This window comes from Wyeomyia smithii, chromosome 1 (assembly GCF_029784165.1).
Source record: "Wyeomyia smithii strain HCP4-BCI-WySm-NY-G18 chromosome 1, ASM2978416v1, whole genome shotgun sequence".
NCBI lineage: Eukaryota > Metazoa > Arthropoda > Insecta > Diptera > Culicidae > Wyeomyia > Wyeomyia smithii.
In genome coordinates, this window is record NC_073694.1 from 31,379,863 (window position 1) to 31,403,819 (window position 23,957).

The window sequence follows — 23,957 nt, forward strand, 5'->3', positions numbered from 1 at the left end:
GTAGAATCAAGAGATGTATTCGAAAAGTCGACGTGAAGGCCACGCAATGCTTTTGTTTCGGTATCATAAAAAAGCTGCGCCGGAAAGCCGATTTCGGTTATAGTAGGTAGTATTTAATACAAAACATAAAAAACAGTTCTTGTTGATAATTTAATTAATATCAACCAATAATGGTATGTAATGTTTCAAATTCTAATAGAAGAAAAGTAACGCTAATTTTGCAATCTATTACAACTTTTAATGCTACAAACATAGCTAAATATGGAAGTCAACAATGTGATATTTATAAAGAAATTTGACTTAGAGCTTGAAAGTAAAAAAAAGCCATGCTGAGTTTCTAATGAAATATTTCATTGATACGAACAAATATAATTGGGCCACAATCGTCAATCGATAACAACTGTACCAAACGCTTTGCATTGAAATCAAGCTAATCACTTTATTATGTTCTCTTCAAACTAGAAATAATAAACATCAAAACTGCTCAGTTCCGTGCAAACGACAACATGGAGTAGAGTGGCAACAAACAACGTTCAACTGGAGAAATCATAAAAATAAATACTAGTTCCGAAGAATGCGACATTTCTCTTGTGGCGGAATTAATGCGGCCTCACATCCAACCACTGATTGTTTTGCCGGTAATTTTAGATTTTCCCCTGTCGGAAACGACAGGTGACGACGACCGGACCGGAGTGGATGGGGTAACGGACAGTTTGGGTGGCTCGAGGCGTTTCGCGGATCCGCTAGGACTGGGTGTAGGTGTTGGAGAACGCGACCGCTCGGGTGGCGATTTAATTGAAGTGGTTGGCGATAGAGTGTCTTTGTCATCTGTGGTGGCCGGGGACGCGGCCGTTGGTGGTTTTGGTGGTGTTGCTTCTCGGGAAGCGGTTGTGTCCCTAATTTTGATTGATCCGGCCGAGCCGACTTCGGTTGGAGTCGGTTTTCCAGCATCGGTTTTCTTATCCAAAGGAGGACTACCGGTCGGGATGGGGGAAGTGGGACGCTCCGGAATGCCGTCGGTTGGTTTCGGAGTGAGACATCGTTCGCTGTCTAGGCTTGTAACTTCCTCGGTTTCTTGGATTGGCGAACGGACGCGTACCTTGCTGAGATCAATTCTTTCAACAGTTGACTTTTCCACGGCAGCTGGGGTGACCGTCGATGGTTCCGTCACTTTTGTTGCTGGTGGAGACGTCTGCGATTCGGTTTGTTTCACATCATTTTCTTTCGCTGCCGGAGTTGGTTGCTTGTCAGCATCAGGGATATTCTGAAAATGGGAGAAAAAATTGTCGTCTCATAAGAGTAATTAAAAAGACCTGAAAACTCACGTTGACTTTGGTTAGATCAACTAATTTTTTCAGCGAACTTCGTTTAACTGATCCTTGACGTTCGTTTTCAATTCCAACCTCGTCTGCTGGGGTCACATCAGCATCCTTTTTCAGCTTCTTGTTCATGAACTTAACGTAAGCAACACGCGTCACGGGCGTCACTTCGGACAGTTTGGGATTGTAGGCCACCAAATTTTCGGTGTTCATGTTTAGTCCCTGGGTGCTCTCGACTATTTGCTTACGCAAACTCTGTCGGCTGCGACGCGCATTTAGTTCCGTCGAGTTGCCAATCGGGTCACCGGCAATGGTGTTCTTACGTATCAATGCGTTCCAATCTTCCGGTTTCCTGCGGGAGTAAGAAGATTACAGTTTAGAGGTAAACTGTGAACCACAAAATTGACTTACTTTTTAGCGCTAGAGCGCCCGCCAATCGCCTTGGCGATGGTACTGAATACATCTGCTGCCGGTTTATCCTTCGCATTTCGGTACGTTTCGTTCAGAATTCCTTCAACGAAACCGATTTGGAAGTCCTTCAGAATGCGTCGCTCCATCACGCGTCCTTTTTTGCCCGCAACTGTCGATCGGAAACAAAGTAGAGCACCAATTGAACAAATAATCACTTTCTGAAAAATGTCGTCACTTACTTGCTGTTCCATCGTTCGGTTTAACGTTGGGAGTTCGCATTCCATTCTGAGCAAAAATATCAATTAACTCGTATCGCAAGGTACTGATATCCTGACGAATCTCCATCACGTCATCCTCCGTGATACCGAAGTCGTCTCTCTTCCGCTGCTCGGCCGTAACGTACCTTCGAATTAGAAGTTTCATAACATTTTCATGTCGCCGTCCGGCTTTTTCTCTGTTTCTTTTCTGTAAAATCCGATAGCAAACAAAAGAGGAGAACCGTAAGCCGATAATTCGAACACCCCACAGGCACTATACTCACGATGATACTTGTTGTCGAACGTTTTCCCTTATCGCATTTGAAAAGTTTGTCGAAATTTTTTATTGAAGGCACTAGATTGAATGGAGGGGGAAGTGTGTCGCCGTCCTCGAAGTAACTCATCCACAGCCGCGAGCGGGCGAATTTCCACTCGCTGTCCGAACGTTCCTAACCGGACAAAATAACACCTTATTGTAAAGGGGTTTCGTACAAACTCGTTAATAGAGTTGGCAGTGTCCTCACATGTTCCAGTGAAACTTTGTGATTTCTGTGGTACTGAAAATTTAAGCAACTAAAACTGCATGTCTAGATTTGCCTTTGAGATATCAAGTATGCAAATTGACCGATGCCACCAGACCCATAAAGTTTCCTTGAATTTTTAGAGGGTGTCGCAAACTCTATAGACGATATTGCATTAGCATAAGAAAGAATAATGATACGCACCGATATAATCTGATAACTGTTGCTCATCATAGCGATAAGCATGTTGAGCAGCACGATGATATTGATCACACTGTACGAGCCAAACATCAGCAGCGCCCAGAAACGGGTGAAGCTTTTAATTCCGGTCAAGTCGAATGCCATCAGGTCTACCAAACCGAAGGAAGCCCAAAAGAGAGACTGCGAGGTCTCGAACAGATTGGCGAAGCGACGCCAAATTGCACAGGCCTTTTCGTTGTTCTCGAAATCCGGGAGTCCTGACGGCAGATGGTAGCACTTGTTTTTCTCCAACACAGCGTAGTACCAGAGCAGCTGATTCAAGCCACACCCGAAGGCAAACAGCACCAGGGTGTAGATGAAGAAGAACTTAATAATGTCGATTATCATTCGTCCGAGTGATACTTGCAGAGGTCCCAGATGTGGATTGATCGAAAATATGTGAACCAACTTAAGGAAGGAGAAAATCATTCCCGCTGCGAACGCTCCCTCCGACAGCAACATAGGATCAAAGGGGTCCCATTGCTCTCGCGGATACCACGGGTTTAGTCCTCGGTTCGCGTCGCGCTACATAAAAGTTACCATATGTCAAAGATCTAAATTACCAAAAATATCGAATGCCACATACCCAAACAGTAAACCAAGATGTAAACCGCAAACTAATCCACGCGATGTAGAACGAGTTGGAGATAAAATCCACTATATTCCAGAGATCCGAAATGTACTCCATCAATCCATCATGCCAAAGCGATTTTATCTCATGCCATATCAAACCTGAAACAAGCTAGTTCGCTTAAAAAACCACAATGATTGATTTTCTACTTAAGAACTTCTTACTTATTATATAAAGTATGACCATGCATTCGAACAAACCGGGTAGCGAACCGCGTTCCTTTCGTTTCCATTCCTTCAGTATGTCCTGCATCCAATCCGGTCCAAACAACTCGATCGCCAGGTATTCAACACGTTGTGACGCCCCTCCCAACATCACTGCAATCAATACCCGAATCATCACCAACCCTAACTTCATGCTAAAGTAAAAACTTACTCAGGAAAAACGCGTAGCTAGCCGAATGAACGATAAACTTAACGAAGGGCTTCTTCATGAACATACCCATCTCCGAATTGGGGGCCATCATGTAGAACATACTGTAGACCGGAAACATAGCACCAAGTTTGGCCACCTGCAGGATCTGCCCGGTGGGGGACTTTCGCCGGAAGCCGGGTAGACCCTCGTACCAGATGGCTGCCAGCAGCTGCTGCACGTTCGGATGGGCTACGAACTGGGTGTGGATTGGTTAGACAAGAACCAAAATATAATTCTTGGGGGTTGAGGACTCAAGTACTCACCAGTTTCTGTTTGAATTTGAGCGCGAGCTTCAACCGATCGAGCGTTTGGCGTTCTCCGGGCTCCCAGTTGTCGGTGGCACCGGCATTGTAGTTCAGCATTATCTCCAGCTCGTTGGAGGTTCGCGCGTGGTCCAGTAGAGAGGTGGCGAATTCCTGGACGATTTGACGCATTGTCTGTTGAATACCAACAACCAAATACATGAAACGCCGGCTTTTATATGAAATAATTAAACATTTTGGTTTGCGTCATGGTGAACAAATACACAGAGATTTGATATGCGTTATTTCTCACAAGATCGTTACTGATCAAAGAAAATTGAACACGCAAGATTGTTATCATACCGAGGCTTCCCAAATAATTGTAAAAACTTCAAAACTATTTGAAGTGATCACATGAAAATTTCAAAAATTTATCAAGTCTATCTATCAATTATGTAACGCAGAAAAATATATTTGACCCACACCTTCCCGTATGTAACAAAACAAAACAATATCACCTACCTCTCTATGAACATTAGGGGTAAACAGGGTAAGACCGCCCTGCGGGGTAAGACCGCCCACCGTAGTTTTACTACCAAGTTATAAAATAATTGAAAAATTTCTTTAACGTGTCTATTACAGTATAATTACATAACATTTTGCACGTTTTTCTGTTTTGATAGTGCGCGAACGGTCGCAGAAATAAATAAAAACAACCTTTCAGCTGGCAACCAGTCAATGCGCTATTGTTTTGCGGCAACGGGAATGAAGGTTTTCAGTCTAAAAATCAATTGTTTTGTTCGTGAAAATACGTTTAATCGCTTGCCTGAATCTATCTTCTTTCGGAAATATCGAAGGCCGTGAGTAATCTTGTAATTTTGACTACTTTTTCGGTCAAATATGAAAATGTTCCACTGGGGGTAAAGTCGCCCACTATACAAGGGGTAAAACCGCCACGTATACAACTGCTTGTTGTTTTACTTCAAGACCCAAATGCCTCGACACTACAAAGGGAATATTTACAGGATCAGTAGAGCAACATCAAGCCACATAAGACATCGATGTTAATCGACCATTTGCGATTTGGTTGAAGCTTTTCTAGTAATCTATTTTAACAAGACTTATTTTTGAAAAAAGTAAACCCGTTTGAAAATGGTGTTAATGAACCAAAATAATTTTAGAGCCAGGACGGTTTGTTTGATTGGTATGACGTCTCCGGCAGAATTGAAAATAGAAGTTTTTTACTTCCGGAAAAAGTACACACTCTAAAAAAATTAAAAGAAAAGATATAAGAATAGAATATATATATATATATATATATATATATATATATATATATATATATATATATATATATATATATATATATATATATATATATATATATATATATATATATATATATATATATATATATATATATATATATATATATATATATATATATATATATATATATATATATATATATTTTTTTTTTTTTTTTTTGTTTCAGGTGAAGGGGAAATTTGCATCCAAACCCCTGAGGTGACCAAACTCAGGGAGTGTGGGGTTGGTTTGAATCAGTGACCGGACCCACTAAAACCCCTTCAGTCTCCAGCCCATAATACTCCCCGGGACCACCGCTAGGTATTGCTTCGGGGAGCGGCTTTTGTGCTCTGTGCACCCTCTTGGTTCTTTAGGTCTTTTTGCTAACTTAGCTAACTAACCTGGAGACTGGCCGTTAGCTAACACTGGCGTGTCGGTGGTCAACCTGTCGCCTGTTTTGCAATTCTAAAACTATTTGAGAGGCGGCTGTACAAACCGCCCTCCAAATGTTTGGGTCTTCACACATCCTCCGAACTAGGTTGTCCGGAGTGGTGTCTGGCCCGCTCACTACCATCATGTCGCTCCGCGCATGCACAAAACGAGGGCACACGAAGAAGACATGCTCAGCAGTCTCTTCCGCTTCCGCGCACTCGGGACACATGGGGGACCCCGCATGCCCGAATCTGTGTAGATACTGCCTAAAGCAACCATGGCCTGACAGAATCTGTGTCAGATGGAAGTTTACTTCTCCATGGCGCCTCCCGACCCATCCGGATACATCCGGAATAAGTCGATGCGTCCATCTACCCTTCACGGAATTGGACCATTCCTGCTGCCATCTGATCATCGAGAATGATCTTCTGGTACCTCGTATGCCCCTTGTGTCACGTTGATCGAAGCATTCTACGTCCTCCTTAATGGCTATGCTGATAGGCATCATGCCGGACAGGACGCAGATTGCGTCGTATGACACAGTTCGATACGCGCTCGCAACCCTCAGGCACATGAGCCTGTAGGTACTTTCCAACTTACCCCGATGTTTACTAGTACCTAGTGCTTTGGACCACACTGGCCCGCCGTATCTCAGTATGGACGAAGTCACGCTAGCTAGAAGTTTCCGCTTGCTGCCGTACACTGCTGAGCTATTGGACATCATGCGAGATAATGCTGCAATAGCCATTGAAGCCCTCTTACAGGCATATTCGACATGGCTCCCGAAGGCGAGCTTGTCATCGATCATCACCCCCAGCAGCTTCAGGGAGCGCTTAGAGGCGATGGTGCAATTCCCGACACTGATCAACGCCTGTTGCTTCGACTTGCGGTTATTGACAACTGAAATCTCCGTCTTATGATGCGCAAGCTCCAGTTTTTTGGAGCGCATCCAGTCCTCGACGACGCTTATAGAGTGCGAAGCCGTCAACTCAACCTCCTCGATCGACTCGCCGTAGACCTCAAGTGTGATGTCGTCCGCAAACCCAACGATCACAACCCCTTGGGGGAGCTTTAGTTTCAGCACTTCATCGTACATGATATTCCACAGTACCGGGCCCAGGATGGAACCTTGTGGAACCCCTGCGGTAATTGGGACACATTTTTGACCCTCGTCTGTGCTGTAAACTAGCACACGATTCTGGAAATAATTTTCCAGAATCCTGTACAAAGATACCGGAATGTCTAGTTTCCGAAGCGAGTGGGCTATGGAATCCCAGCTAACACTATTGAACGCATTTTTCACGTCCAACGTGACGATTGCGCAATAGCGAATGCCCCATCTTTTACGCTGGAGTGCTACCTCTGCTGTTTTGGTGACGGACAGAATAGCATCCACCGTAGACTTGCCTTTTCGGAAGCCGAACTGGTTACTCGACAGACCGTTTGCACTTTCGGTGTACCTAACCAGTCTATTGAGAATAACCTTCTCGAGCACCTTACCCGCCGTATCGAGCAGACATATCGGTCTGTATGCCGACGGGTCACCAGGTGGTTTCCCTGTCTTCGGCAATAAGACCAGCTTCTGTCGCTTCCATCTCTCTGGGAATGTACAGTCATCCAGGCACTTCTGCATGACTTCCCGGAATAGTCTGGGGGCCTCTTTGATGGCCTTCTTCACAGCCAGATTCGGAATCCCATCCAATCCCGGTGCCTTGCTCACCTTCAGGGAGTTGGCGATCGCGATGAGTTCCTCGTTCGTAACCGTTTCCGCCTCCTCTGCCTCGGCACGGCTAACGCCGTCACTCATATATTGGGTGTTCGGCAGGTTGGCCGACCACCTCTGGTCTGAGTTTGAGATACTGGAACGTCGGTGAAGTGACTCGCCAGCCGGAGGCCAAGGATTTGGCTCGTGGCGTGGAAAGAGTCCCTCTATGATCCGCTCAAGCATCGCTGGTGATTTTTCTGCGGGCGCCATCGCACCCTTAGTCTTGGCCATCACCATCCTATAGGCGTTACCCCACGGGTTAGTGTTGGCACTAGCGCACAGTCTTTCGAAGCACGCACGTTTACTAGCTTTTATTGCTCTCTTAAGCGCCGCTTTTGCGGAACTGAATGCCCCTCGACGATCTTCCCTTTCTTCGTCGGTTCGCGCACGTTGAATCCTTCTTCTCGCTTGAAGACACGCTCTGCGGAGGTCCGCTATCGCGTCGGTCCACCAGTAGACTGGTGGCCTTCCATGCCTAGGCTGGCGGTTCCTAGGCATAGTGGCGTCGCACGCCCGCGAAAGTAATGCAACAAGTTGATCAGCGCTCAGGTTACGAGTTCTGCTCGCCTCGTGTTCTAGTCTAATTGCTTCCGCAAATACCTCTTCGTTGAAGTGTGATATCCTCCAACCGCGAGGAGCTGGAGTGTTAATTCTACTCGCCACATGCGGTCTCGTTTTACAGTCTACGCTATAACAGACCGCCAGGTGGTCGCTATGAGTGTAGCCATCGTCTACCCTCCAGTTCGTGATCAATCCTGGACTACAGAATGTCACATCGATGATCGACTCCACGCCGTTTCTACTGAAGGTGCTCTTCAAGCCGACGTTGGCCAGATCTATGTTGAGCTTCGCCAAAGCCTCCAACAAGATCCGGCCTCTCTGGTTTGTGCGTCGACTTCCCCACTCAGTTGCCCATGCGTTGAAGTCGCCCGCCACTACCAACGGTGATAGACCGATCAGCTCCACGGTGGCTCGGTCGATCATCCTTGCGAACTGCTCGGTAGACCAACGAGGCGGAGCATAGCAGCTGCAGTAGTACACTCCGTTCACCTTGGCAACCGCGTATCCTTCGTTTGAAGTTGACACTATCTCTTGAACCGGGAACCTGCTCGTCGTCCATATTGCCGCCATACCGGACCCGTCCGAAATCCAGTTACCGTTTCCGGAAGGAATTCGGTAGGGGTCCGAGATTATGGCGATGTCCGACAACGACTCAGTGACTGCTTGGTATAGCAGTTGCTGAGCCGCGAAGCAGTGGTTCAAATTTAGCTGTGTCACTCTCGCGCCCGTGGCTTGCTAGTCGGCTTACCGGCCGTGCACCTCGGGCCTCCCATTATGTGCTTTGCGTCACGCTTCCCGGCGCACGCCAAGCACTTCGGGGGCTCTCCGCAGTCTTTGCTTTTGTGGCCTGCAGCACAGCACCGCCTGCATAAGGAGCTCCTTTCGGGCCCCTTGCAGCTAAAGGACTTGTGTCCTTGCTCGAAGCATCGAAAGCAGACCTCCGGCGGCTGGTAGATGCTGAGTGGGCACATTGACCAGCCCACTTTGAGCCTCGCTACCTTTAGCGCCTGGTTTGCGTCTACTGACGGAAGCCTGACAGTGGCGGTCTGGGTTCCTACTGGGCCTTTGCGCAGTCGAACTGCCTCTGGTGCCACAACCACTTCGCACTGCTCCTTGAGGGCATCCACGACTTCGCATGCCTCGGTGACTTCGTCCAGGTATTTAAGTTGTAGGGTTACCTGCGACGTGAGTGCCCGAACCTGCACTCTATCTCCAAGCGCCTCTTGGGCCAATGCCCGATAGGCTGGGCCCTTGTTTCTGGCTTCCTTGCGGAGCTCGACGATCATTTCTCCCTTGCGGGATCGGCGGATGCTACGCACATCTGCCCCCAGATCTTTGAGCTTCGCATCGCCTCTCATTGCCTTAAGGACTTCCGAGTACTTTGACTCTTCTGTCTTAAGGATGAGTGCGTCGCCCTTATTTTTAACTTTCTTTGTCGCAGGATTTGTAACCGGGTGCGGTTTTTTGGCCACCACTTTTTGGTTCCTACTCCTTCCCGGAACCGTTACCCACGGGTTACCGGGAGCCTTCTGCTCCTTGGCTGCCACCGTGGGCGTTGCTTGCGCCACTCCTACACCGGTCTGAGGGCTGTTTGCGATTAAACGCTTCTTGGTGCCCCCGGGGGCCGTCTCTCCCGGGGACTGTCGCGTTCGTTTGGCAGCTGGTCCTGCCGCGAAAACCGCCGCAAACGTGCTGGCGTCCGTTTGGACCGACTTCGTCACCAGCTCGGTCACCTTCGTCTCCTCTTTCTCCGCAGCCGCAGCTTTCATTTCGAGCTCGGCATGCTCCTTTTTCGCAGCATCGACGGAAGACCGAAGCATGTAGAGGGCCTGCTTCAAGTACTTCGTTGTATTGCTGCGACTTTTCGCAAACTCGATTATAGCATCGAGCTGCTCAGACAGGGCCACTACCCTCGGTAGCGTGTCCCGCTGTCTTCCGACCGCCTTTAATAGCTGTGGACCAGCCACCGCGATGTCTTGCGTAGATCCGGTAGGCGTACTGTCTTTACCGTCTTCGCAGGCGACCTTCACTGCATCCGTCTCCACTTTTCTAGGCGGAGACCGCTGGATGCCACCTCGCGCAAATGGGTTTTCCAACCCATCTGCCCCCATCTCCAGAGTTTTGTTTTGCTGCATTTTTGTTTATTGGGTCCCCCTACCAGCCGCTATCCTTATCCATAATGGAGTAGTTGCCTAAATGGTCCCAAGGTAGTCTATGCCGGAGCAGTGAGGCCATGGCTAGGGGCGGCTGCCATAGCGCCTCATGGGCAACTATGACACCCCCGACCGGCGCAAGTCAGGAAAAGACATCTGATCCTACTCCTGCCGGGTTCCCACCAGGCAATGGACTCGGAACGTACTGGAAGGCCTGCCAGGTTTTACGGGACGGAGACCCCTGCACCGGTTGTACTCTCGCCGTTTCAAGCCGTTATCACACGACATTACTAAGGGAGCTCGGCGCAGGTGCCAGCCCAAAATCATGGTACGAAAACGAAATCCGACTCTTATCCTATAGTGATGCGACCAGTTGCCGTAATTGGGAACATTACTGGCATCAGTCCCAATGGGCGGTATAGTGCATTTGGGTGGTGGGAGCGGCACTACTCGCTCGGAGCTGCTTCCGGCCAGTGTGGCTTTTGCGAGAATTCAGCGGCCCAGTGCCTGAATCTCGCCACGACCTAGGCTAGCTCCCGCTGATGGTCCGGGACTGCTTGCTAGCAGTGAGCACTTCCGTGGCCTTCGGTAATCGCCAATTACCGACCCGTGGTTGCATACAGCTCTGCCATATATATATATATATATATATATATATATATATATATATATATATATATATATATATATATATATATATATATATATATATATATATATATATATATATATATATATATATATATATATATATATATATATATATATATATATATATATATATATATATATATATATATATATAAATATATATAATATATATATATTTTTTTTTTTCAAATTTATTTAAAAAACATGTTTTTGCCCGTAAAATCTACAAAAGGTAAGCTAAAATTTGATGGTTGTTGGATCATGGAGTTATAGAAATATTAATAGCTCAAATTTTGTGAAGAAATTTTTTTTTTACGGTTTGTTTGGTGTATAGAGTCGAAAATATAAATAAAAGAAATAATAATTATTAGTATTTTTTTATACATAATAAGTTTTCAAAAGAATCATACAGCCAGGTTTAATGAGTTTTAATTTTTAGCTTAAAGATAGGTATATTATGAATTCAATATCTTGAAAAACCCCAATTCTGAAAAATCTATTTATTTTGAAAACCAAAAAAATTACCTAAACATTGATTTGAACTTGAATAATCAGAAAAAAAATAAGTTAAAACTTAGAAAAAAATTTTTTTTCAGATTTTTCACAGTGTATATTTTTTTTAAAAAGAAAAAAAATACCATCTACAACTTTGTCAGAGACACTATACCGATAAAATCAACCGTTTCGGCCCTAAAAATATTGTTTTTCCTCAAAAAATGGTGGGCGATCTTACCCCGCTGGTGGGCGGGCTTACCCCGCATGAAAAAGATCTGCACATTTTCAATGAATTTTAAAAATTTAAAAAAAATCTGGAAAATAAACAAAAATATTTCAGTTCTTATTTTTTAAATGCGGGTATTGAATAGAAGAACCTCTTAGCGAAGAAAAAATGAAATTGCAGCCGCAACTTTTTTTTCTATAAACAGAATTGCTTAAGGGGGCGGTCTTACCCCGCTTACCCCTACATCTATCTTCAATCTATCTATCTATTTATAAAAAAGACAAGTTTTGTATGCATGTTGGTCGAGTGGTCATAGGAATACTTTATACCTACATGTGTTATTTGAACGAATTCGATGATTTTCTGGCCCTCGGTCATGTCAGAAGGTCGGAAATTGATGCCCAGATACCGAAGTATGTTGTTCGACGCAATTTTTAAATCCAAGATGGCGATTTCTGGTTTCTGGTAAACTATATCAAACTGTTGAAAACGATCACAAAGCCCAAATGTTGGTATTTCGTGACCCAAGATGACGAGAAGATACCGACTTTCGGTTTCTGGAAATTTGCCAAAATCGATTAGGGGCCATCTACATTTCACGTGGACAGCTTCAAGGAGGGGGGGGGTCTGTATTATGTCGATTACGATCCACACAAAATTTTTAAAATTTATATGGGCAGTTGTCAAGGAGGGTCGTTAAAAATCTGTCCACGTGGAATGTGGATGGCTCCTTATATATTTTGCAATATAGGTATTTTCAGCACAGCGTGGAACGTTTTTTGAACTGGGTGACGTCCATAGACCGTATATCGATGTCTGACACTATATGATTACTTCCACTGTCTGAAGAGCTAAGTGAAATTGAGGGAAATGCTCAAATACTCCCGAATTTTGGAGGCCAAGACACAGTAAATTGGCATGTACGCCATTTTAAACTACAATTCTTGGTTTCCGACATTTTCTTTTAATCGCAAACCCTGAGATTGCAAGAGTGTACACTGGAATGACGAATACATTAAAGTCGCTTTCTACGCGGGGGATACGTGCCATGTAAATGGAAATCGCGTGAAAAACCGCGTAAATTCCGGAATCCGCGTAAAAAGAATCGCGTAAATTCCGGAATCCACATAAAAATAGCCGCGTAAAAAACACCCGCATAAAAAATCCGCGTGAAAAGCGACCTTAGTGTATCTCAAAAACGGTTAGATTTAACGCAAAACGGACAACATGTTCACTGTTCACCTATACAGGTATACATTTTGTTTTTGCTTTTATTGGTATATACATTGCTTTCATTAAAAATTTGACCTTTAGGCTTTCTGCGCCACCTTTAGACCTTAATTAAATCCTACAATCTTTCACCAATTCTCGCAAGATATTCTTTTCTGAACAAATTTTTATTGAGGTAATGTTCATTGAGAATCTTTACGATATGTGCTGTATGACGAGCTTAAGGCGTTTCTAAAAAGAATCGCACGCGACACGCGTCTGGTCCATCGGTATCTCGTCCCAGATCTTGGAAATTGTGTTCAATTGGTTCATAGTGCTCATGCTCACGTTATGTTCGCTTTGCTTGGCCAACAACGACAATACATAAAAGTCCAAGTGATTAAAGTCCAGGGAGCTCGGAGGCCCCAAATTGCTATCGAGAAAATCAGTAAAATTCTTTGTGTTCGTGTGTGTGTGGACAACATGTACGACTATACATAAATGTCCAGCGGATTAAGGTCCAAGGAGCTTGGAGGCCACAAATTGTTATTCAGAAAATCAGGCGCAAATTCGCCGTGTTGGCAAGTGCGCAGTCCTGTTGAAAGACGTAATGATCCTTCTCGTAGAGGTTCCGAATTGCCGGGGCCACAACATTCTCTTAAACCTTGGTCTTATAGTATGAGACGTTGATTTTTGTGTTTTTCTCAATAAACACCAGTAGGAGCTTCTTACACCTGGAGACGGCCCTCCGAACCATCACCGACACGGCGTTTTGGAACCGCGGGATGTCTTTGTAGCTAGCGTTGGCGCCCACAGCTGATCATTTTGGACATTGTGCGACTGTTTCAAGTCAAGGAGTTTCTTATCAGAACACACGAACTGACTTCTGACTTGCGTGCCGCGAAATCATCTGTTTAGCTCTGTCCAGCCTCTTCTTCGTTGTAGCCTCTGTTACCCTGAGAAACTTCCGTTTCTTGTACGGCTTGTATCCTAGATCCTTCGTCATGATGACGTGGGCAGACCCGATCGACACATCCAGGTCAGCAGCGGTCTACCGGACCGAGTGGTTCATTTTTCGATCAACCCGCTCCCTCACCACCTTGATTCTCTTCACCAAACGCGGCCACTCAGATCTCGCGTGGTCCTTGGCTGAGTCCGTCTCCCGATACCAACGGTTGGTGGTATAGTTAGATAAAACTTCGCTTCACTCCGTGGGATTTTACTCGCCGGAATATGTCGAATATGTTACCGGTCTAGGTCGCGGTACTCCTTCACCGTACACGGTAAACAAACAACAAATGACAACAAGTCGACATCATGCGCTTCGGTTAGCCTATATATGAGGCTGAAGCTGACACAATATAAATCAATATACGGACGGGCTTCACCCGTTTTCTTGATTTTTACTCCCATTTCCTCCTCTACCTGTCAAACGCCTTGTAGAAAGTTACTAGAACTAGAAAGTTCTCACACAGAGTGAGTAACTGATCAAATTTAGTCGTAGAGTGTTTCAGTCGCAGAGTTCCGTATAACTCTTAAACTCTTAATCTTAGTCATCTCGTACGAGAGGTAAACGATAGTTTTCTGTCTCAGTTGAGATCCTCTCCACAAATTTTCATTAAGATCTAAGCAATAGGGAGAAGGTTAGTGCGATTTGAAGCGCGCCTCGTCATGGCCGCATAAGCTAAACACGCGTTCATCTCGGAATGGTGTTTTTCAAAAAATGATTTTGCCGTGTTCACGACTGCGGTAGAGCTACTTAACTAATTTCCTTCATTTTTTTTACTTATGAATATGATCGTTCGGATAATCGGCACATTTCTAAACTAATGTAATAATATGAGTTTTTTGATTTTAGTTCATCTGTTTGGTCTCAATCGTAAACACCGCAAACCTCTGCAAAAAACAGTGTTTCGGGGAAACGGCCATTACTCCACAAATAATTGGTATTTCCAATGGACAAACGTGGTTTTGTGTTGCTGATTAACAGAACTTCCAGAAATTTATTACTTTCACGCAATAAAAAAGGTGCTACACGTTTAAAAAAAAATTCAAACTTCGCTCTTTTTACTCGATCAAAAAGGTATATAATATAAGCAAAACAAAGCCTGTATACGGAATTACGGAATGTATTTTTTTTTTCTTCACCTATATGCGGATGTCTTCTCATAATTTCCAATATCTTCAGATTGTCTTCGAAATCAAGATTTCTTCGCAGCTTGTAAAATGCCTTTAAATTGAAGATATGTATTCCAATCTGGGATCGCTGCGTAGGACTACGTCTTTGTTTTTTTTGCTAGGTACATTTTATAAAAGAAGCTACAGAGCTAGTATCGAGCCACTTCTTTAGTGATTTTGTCACTATTTTGAGCCTAGTCACTAAAAAGCAAAGCCTTGGTGCTACATTCCGATTCGGAACTTGACCTTCTGTTTTTTTACTATACACAGATTTCGCAACCGACTATTTAGTGTACAGGACAATTGCAGGGCTAGCGCTACGATCCTACTGACACTAACAGTCTCTCCCAAGCCGAGATTCGAACCTACGACAACTGGCTTGTTGGACCAGCATCGTACCTCGAGACCATCTGGGAGAGCTAGAGCTTAGTCACTATTCACACCAAAAATTACTATTTTACAAGAAAATTGCCACTAAAGTTACTATTTTAGCTTTGAATGAGAAAGATTACTTTCTGTATGAAAAATACATTGGAAAGAGTACTACTCATTAATCGAATATATGGACAACTGGTTCGTTTGACTTTTTCATCATGCAATCATGCTGTCTTCGTAATACAGCGAATGAATGGAAAATTTAAAAAATTGTCAAGAAAAAAACAAAAATGGAATTGTTGATTGCTGCGATTTTTTGCTGGAACTTGTTAATAATTTTGTTTAAAATATCTTCTTATGTTTGAACTTTGTAAGGGCTTCCATATTATTTTGAAAGTATGATCCATATTATAGATTTGATTCATTCAGAGTTAAATAAGACAAATACATTCATTATGATGAAAACGTAAGTATTATTGGATTTGGTTTTTGAGGATATAGAGTTAATTCTGACTTTGGCGCATTACGAGAAATTCTTGGTGCTTCTTCAACAAGCGCGATATGCTTGTGCTTTGTCAAATATGAGCAATTCTCGCTGAAACTAGGCCACTAGGTGCACAAGGGCTTTCAAATTTGATATAAATGCACATAGTTATGAGAAATAGAGAAAAAATGATAATGCCATTTTTATTTGATCGAATTTGTTGACCCCTTGGTCACCAAGGGGTGAAACAGTTTTCAGAAAAGTTGAAATTTTAGCAATTCTTGGTGTATTATTCGAGCTATATCTCTAAAATTCGTTATGTAAAGTACTACAAGTAGCACTTTTCTGTAAAGAGGAATGATAGGGCTTTCATTTGATGTGATCGGAATTCAGGCCGCCATCTTGAATTTGGCCGCCATCTTGGATTATATCAGAAAAATGCAATTTTTACCATGTTCGCAACTACCGATTTTCGATCTGAGACCAGCATTGGGAAGCTGAGAAAAAATTCTATAAGATGAAAGAAAAAAATTTGGTGAGCATCAGTGTTAACCCATCAATTAAAGCTATTTTCCAAGCTGAGTTTCAAAATATTCATCGTACATCGCGCGATCAACGTAGTAACCTGTCTACATTTTTTGCACGGTAAATTTTGAATTGCAGGTAGAATTACTGCCTATCAGAAGCGTAAGTAGAAAAAAAAATCGATATATTTGAGGTTTTTTATAATATGTGTAGTAACGATGAAAAGTTGTATTCGAACTTATTGAACACCCTGTAATAATATTTCTCAACCAAAAAATGGACCTAAGTAGACAAAAACAAAACAAAATAACATTACAAACAGATGACAGTGTGCATCTCTACGATGCGCGAATGTTGTTCTACCATTTGTTTTGTGTGCGAGAGTCGACGGTTCCACATTAACGAGCGGAAGCCTACTGCGACACACACTAACAGTCCCCGGATGACATATGACCAATAAATTTTTGTATTATCATTCGTTTACTTCGTTGATTTGTTAAGTTTGAGCGCAATCTGTCATATAGTTTTTGCTCTAAGCACGATAAACAAGCCGGTTGGTAAATGGCTGTTTAGAGTGTAACTCGAGGCCCTACTGTGATCATCCAACTCTGTTCAGCAACTCCTATCCCAGCCTCCATGAAGCGTCGACCGGGGTATGAGTAATCATAGTGGTAACGAACACTCCAGATAATAATACGGAACGGAATAATCAGCATGGATCCAGGCGAACAAAAAAAGACAACGATTTTTCGAAACTCGGTACTTGGAAGTTAGGTATTCTACTAGAGCCGACACATGTCGCTAGAAAACTGCGAAAGGTGAATATGTAGGTCACAGATATCCAGAAGGTGCCGCTGACTAAAACGGGAGGACGTGAATTCTCGGCAGTAGATCCTATTGCGGACACTTCATTTAGGTACCACATCTCCTAAGCAGAAGTCAGTTTCGTGCTAACTGGGAAACGGACAAACCGTGTTATTAGATGAAGGGCGATCAATAAACGTTTATACGTGTTGAGCATTAACGGCAAATACTTGAATGACAGCCTAATCCGAGTGTACGCAATGATCAATGATAACCCAGTATATATTCGTACTCTGATTAAAATATCCGTACTCATATGCATCACACAAACTCGCATAAGATGCGCTGAAACAGCACATACGTACTGTTTTGGAGGCGATTTGCGATATATCTAAACCCAACAAACAATTTTGTTAGATAACGGCTTGTTAAGCTATAGTTCAGCCGAAATTCCCTGAAAAATAACTTAATAAACTGTAAATCAACAAAATTGTTTGTTGGGAAACTAACTTCTTTGCATGATAATTAGTACTGTATACGATTTCAACTTCTTTAACATATATTTACAATATATTTTATTCATTTATATACGATTTTGGGGTGACTGGGAAACCCGATACCCCCTCTATAATCTCCTTGAAAAGACGTACGATGAGTGTCCAGGACCGGATATCAAGATCGTCATCGGAGATGAGAATACACAGGTAGGGCAGGATGACTTCTTCCGCCCCGTAATTGGTAAAGCTTCCATCTATACGAACCAAAATGACCTGAGGCTTATCAATTTCGCTGCAGCCAGAGCCATGACTATCTGTAGCTCTTATTTTGCGCGCCGGCATATCCGAAAGCACACCTAGGTGCACCCAAACGGAGTGGCCTGCTATCAGATCAATTATGTTCTGATCGATGGTCGGCACTTTTTAGACGTTACAGACTTAAGGTCGTCCAGAGGACCAAACGTTGACTCGGATCACTACCTCATAGTATGCAAGATCCGTGCCCGATTTTCCAACGTATTGAAATCGAAGACAACGAGGGAGATACGGTTGAACATGGCTGCAGAATACTCGCAGAAAGTTGATGAGCGGATCCATGAAAAAGTCGAGGGGGACCAGAATGAACAGTTAAGACATACACATACGATCGGCACCAAGGCACGCCCAATGAGTGGTTTGACGCAGAGCACCACATGTTGTCGAGCCACTGAAATGAAACTCCAATGCCGGAAGAAACGGACCGTATTCTTGCGGAGGTAAAAGGGTGCTTCTTCAGGCACAGTACGAGGAGCTTCTTCAGAATGATTAACGGAATTAGGAACCGAAACGTGTCTGCCTCTGAGATGTGCAACGCGAGGGAACCTGATTACCGATAAATCAGAGGTGGTGTGCTGTTGAATGGTGAGAAAGACAAAGGAGTCGAAAGGAGCAGGATGGACATCGAGAATGATGAACGAACTGTGAATAAATTGTGAAATCCATGGACGAAGTGAAGAAAGCAGTTGGAGAGCTTAGGAACCGCAAGGCAGCTGGGAAAGACGACATGCTTTAACTGTGTGGTCTCATATGCCCGATCTACATAAGGGCCACAACCTGGATTCATTTTAGTTTCAATACCGTATACAAAATTGTCTCTCGCTCTCTATTGGCGTATACCAATGTGGTTTTCGAGGGAACGTTTCACTACAGACCAAATGTTAACCATGCGACAAGTCCTCGATAAATTTCGAGAAATCAATTTGCAGACCTAGCATCTGTTCATAGATTTCAGGGTTGCGTACAACCGTACAACTCAGTTAAGAGGAATGAGTTATGGCGGACTATGCTTGAACATGTTTTTTTTTTTAACAAAACTCGTGCCAGCCTTGACGGTTCCACATCATGCGTCAGGGTAGCCGGTGAGTTGTCGGACGCTTTCGGATTGGAAGGTGCTATACGAAGGCTTGCGTGCAGAGAGGTGACACTATCATGACGAAGTCTTACATGCTCCTAGATTCTGCGAACGATATCGACATAATTGGTATTAACCGTAGAGCGACGAAAGAAACCACTTAAGAAGAAAGCTGCGAGTATAGGCTCCAGAACGAAGTATATAGTGACTGATAGAGAGCATGGTATTCCGTCGGATGTTGGTGTTGCGTTGGCAATAGACAAAAATCATTTAAAGTACCGTCAGTCGGGGTGAGATTGAGCCATCCAACCCGTGACTTGTCAGCTATCTCTTGCGGGTCAGAAGACTGGGTTTGTATTGCACATTTTCACCCCGGCTCTCGGTAATCGACAAATGTATCTACTTGGGTACAGTAGTGACGTGCGACAGTAAAGTTAGTCGTAAGATAAAGAGGCCCCAAAAAGCGCCTCCTACGGATTGCGTCTTGTTCCTAAATTGTTGAATTTTCTTCAAAAAGAATAAGGTGGTGTATAGCCTTCCCGCATAATCAATAGCCATAAACGGATGATAATCCATATGGTTTAACGATACCCCATACAGTCGGGACTATATCCCGAACTAGTTGTTAGGCACGTTTTATGGTTATTGATTATGCGGGTTTACAGGCCGGACTTGGCAAGCTGGAACTTTTTTACTTTGATTGAAAATACGTAGAAACGTCAACTTTTCGTTAGTTGTTGCGTTTTTTACTAGTGTGTGCATACGCTTAGTGAAAAAGTTGGAACCCATAACGACTTAGCGCAATCAAGTTCGTTTACAGTTTCTAGTGAAGAGAAACTTTTGCATTTTTACGAATTTTTATTTCACTTAGAGCTCATAAACATTGTTGTTCAAGTAAAAAAATGAACAGTTTGTTTGAGAACTTTAATTTAACTTAGAAAGCTGAGCTTGATTTTACGGTTACTAAATTTTTGTCAAATAGATAGAACCTAATAGCTTACCGTGTACTCCGCTCGAAACTCCGACTCGGTACGGCTGAGCCTTTTCAGCTCCCACGACAGATGGAAGGCGGTGGAAATCGGATCCTTAGAGCTGAGCGCTATTAGCGAACTGGACGATAGCGCCCGGTAGGCGTTGATACGTGACTGGGAGTGTCGCAGGGAGTCCTGCTCGCTGGACGTCACACATTCGTCGCATCCGCAGCTGCAATATTTAACCACTGTTAGTTCACCGATTGTGTAGGTTATGTTTATAAATGTGTTTATTAGAGGGGAAAAGGGGTGGCATGTGCCAACCCCAGCCAATCGTGATCTGGAATTTTAAAACAACTCAAACGACACCCGGCGTGACTTGAGGTAGATACTAAAATAGTAAACTGATTTGTATGAGTTAGCACGTGCAATCAATAATTATACACCTTTAACGGAAGCTGGAGATGGGTAATTATACAAATCAATCTACGTGCTTTCCTTGCGCTGTTTCGAAGAGCTTAACAGGTGTGTGGTAAGTACTGGAAACATACTCATACCCACCGGACATCATGTGGCATTGGTAGTGTGGCTCCTCGATCGAGCAAAATTTTCAGGATTTCATAGTTGTTCTTGTGGGCGGCCAATATTAGCGGAGTAATGTCAGCCGTGAATGACGAAGATGAGCGGTCTACGGCTTCCCAGCTCTGCAATAAGTACAGTTTAAAGTTTAGTTAACAACTATAATATTTTTGTTTCTTTTTCTTTGCTGAACGTACGTAAGGTTGACCAGGAACATGGGTCTCCTCTTCCCACAGGAGTAATGTTTCTACCGCTTCGACGTACTCCTCGCTGATGGCATGCAATAGGGCGTCCTATGTAGAGCAAATATGCATTATTTAGCAGTCGTTTTATGCATTTTGAAGAAGTCTGAATCGTTTTACCTGCACTCGAATGCCTTCCGAAAGGAGCAGTCTGATGAGATCGATGTTTTCATTTTCTATTGCCGCTATCAGGGCGGAACGGTGCAGCGGATCCACGCAATTGATGTCGAATTCGTCCGGATCGCCTTTGTTTTCGTGAATGATTCTGCGGAGGTATAAAGAAATAAAAGTTTTATAATTTTATGATTCAATTATATTAGAGAATACAACGTAATAATTTTATTAATATGTTGCGATAAGTAGCGTTTTGCACTTCAAGGAGGGAATTGCCCATAATTTGCCTTCCAAAATTCTGTTAGCAAATTTCCGCAAAAAACTAAAAATCGTTGTTCAATTTGGATTAACATCTACATATCTATTTTCCATATTGTTTGAACATTTTGTTTCAAAAAACATGAACTTAACATGAACAAAACGTGTGGCTTTCCACAAGAAAAGCTGATAATATTTGGACATTTTGGCTGGTTTGCTAGAAATTGGAAGTCGCCATCTTGGATTTCCGAATAATGGTGGCCTCTGCGATCCGGCCTCTGAGGATCATCCCGGTTCTGGAGTCATGAAATTATATTAGATAGTATTTGTGAATTTGTGGTCCCCGTGGTTCTGTGGTTAGCGATGTCGGTCGGTTAGCTCTTCCACACGGTTGTGATGTCGTGTTCGATTCCCGATCAGGTCAAGGATCTTTTCGAGCTGGGAATTTTCTCGACTCAGCACTGGGACACGGTGTATCGTTGTACTTATCCTACAACATGCAAAATGTGTAGAAAACAATATCGATAACGAACTCTCTCAACTGGTCTAGTTGATCGAGACCGCATTAGCCCCCCAGGCAAGCGTGCGATATGGTTATTGTTGTGCATTTCAAGCCGTCTCGAAACCGAATGTCGCAATCTTGTTCGGATGTTGATTTCCGGTATTTTTTGTTTTGATTTTGATCTCTGGGCATCATGCTGGTTCCGAAAACATCTGAAATTCGATGGTATTTAACCATTTTTCAGTACTGATTGGTCTAAATCTGCGTTCAAAAGGGCTTGAAACTTTACAATAGTACAATACATAGTATCCCAAAATTTCGCATACGCGTAAGTAATAAAAAAATATAAATAGAAGATTTTCTTTGAAAACAGAGTTCTACGTCAAAATTGTCACTAATGAATTTTGGTAAACAGATACTTAGTAATCTTGCAAATATTTCGCGATATTTTAGTTACTCGTCAAACCATTTCCAAAAGAATTCTTATTGTATGCTCTATTTCAGATTCGTATTCAACAAAATTCTTCATGTTACATTTTTTTAGATCCAGGGGTTCTCAAGTGACAAGTTTGAAATTTAAAATATATTCAAAAATCCAGCTACGAAATTGTTAAACAGCATACATTTTATTCGAAGAAAGTGACGAAGTTAGGTAGAAATGAGTAATAATTTGTCTTTGCCAAAGCCTACTGTTCAAATTGCCGTCCCTCAGGTGAATGAAAAATACGAATGAAAAAAATCGATTCCTCCACCTATTTTTACTTGAAAAAAAATCGAACTTAACAGTGCAGACACAGTAATTACACATTTAGTGTTGTGATGTACATGTGCGTGAATAAATCCGTTCTAAGCACAAGCTTTTGCAATTCAACCGGTTGATTGTGGAAAGTGTCTAGGTTGGATTTTAGCAAGTAAATTTAACACCAGAATGTTCGATGACGTTCGCGCATGGCGCGTGTTGGTGCAATCATGTATTATCGGAAACTTGCCATCCCCGGTTGTGGCGCGACGGGAAATCGTATGACGGTCCGTCCTACAGGTACGAGCTGAAGTTATTGATTACCACGATGACTTACTTTCGAACAGTTGCACAGTCACCTCGTTCAGCGGTAAGCAGAAACCGCTTCTCGGTCTTGGTGAGTATCACTTCCGGAATTTCCCGGTCAAACTCCGAATATGTACTCTTGTTCGAACGACGGTCATCTTCCGCATCCCCGGTTGCGCGACCGTACTCGCTAGCCAGGGAAGCGCTGGAGTTGACGAGATTTTCTTTCGACTCGGAGGGTTTTTTCATTTTGAGTTTTTTTACTCAAACACTGGGTATTCTTCTGTCGTGATCAACCATAGAAGTTCACTTATTCCAAAGGTATATAGATTTTGGTAAATTTTTCACTTTTTTAAGCACTCGAAAGAAAATTTGACATGCAGTTCAAACTACGTTGATTATCGACCTGGCGCGATTAATTTAATTAGTAAACTAAGGTACACTTGTTTTTTGGAAGAAAAACTCAAAAACCACTAGTTTCATTGGTATCGAACAAAGAACATTCAGTTAAAATTTTTCCATTATTCCATTTTTTTTTAAAATGCTTGAGATCCCAGCAGCTGTTACGCTGGGAGCATGTTTTCCCGTTGTACTCCGATTGACTTCCAAACCGCGAATAGCACCGAATCAATTCTCGAACTTCCACCAGTCCGTTCTAATTAAATTAGTCAAATTATGTCGCGGTGATGTAACGTAACAAGCAATCCTATCATAAACCCGCCACATTGCACTTGTAGTGACGGTTCTTGCACATCCCTCTGAGACTGCCCAACCGGACGGAACGCCGGTTTAGTAAGTTGGAATTTGCTCGACTGCTATTCTGCTGCTTTCTTCGGCTCTGATAGTTGTTATGTGATTTTAGTTTTTTCTTCTACGGTATAGTACCTACCTATCGATGCCAATTTCTGGCGTGCTGCTTTCGGTCACGTGTGTGCTCTAGGGTAAAGGTTACATGTGCCACGCGTTGTATTCGATTACAGGAAGTTAGGTGCATTTGACTGGGTTACCCATATTAGGTTGAATTTCCCCGTCGAATTACACCAGTAATTGTCTTAGGCAATTTGTCGCTCGTTCAATTTACTAATCGGAACATGGCGAGAATGGCAGTTAGTGCGTTTTTTTCTCCCTCTCAAATGGTGACTACAACAGCTCAGCTCG

General features: G+C 43.3%; 1 protein-coding gene across 1 annotated transcript; it reads right to left on the minus strand.

Moving 5' to 3' along the window:
• Positions 1-216: 216 nt before the first annotated feature.
• Positions 217-23,429, minus strand: LOC129724799 (transient receptor potential protein). The gene is made up of 15 exons (XM_055679973.1): positions 22,831-23,429; positions 21,001-21,145; positions 20,836-20,931; positions 20,621-20,763; positions 20,090-20,291; positions 4,057-4,230; positions 3,755-3,989; positions 3,544-3,696; positions 3,335-3,480; positions 2,713-3,273; positions 2,272-2,436; positions 1,970-2,195; positions 1,731-1,899; positions 1,326-1,671; positions 217-1,264 (listed from the first exon to the last, which is right to left on the minus strand). Exons 1-15 carry the CDS (start codon positions 23,046-23,048, stop codon positions 611-613), a joined length of 3,633 nt encoding a protein of 1,210 aa, XP_055535948.1. The 5' UTR covers positions 23,049-23,429; the 3' UTR covers positions 217-610.
• Positions 23,430-23,957: the final 528 nt, after the last annotated feature.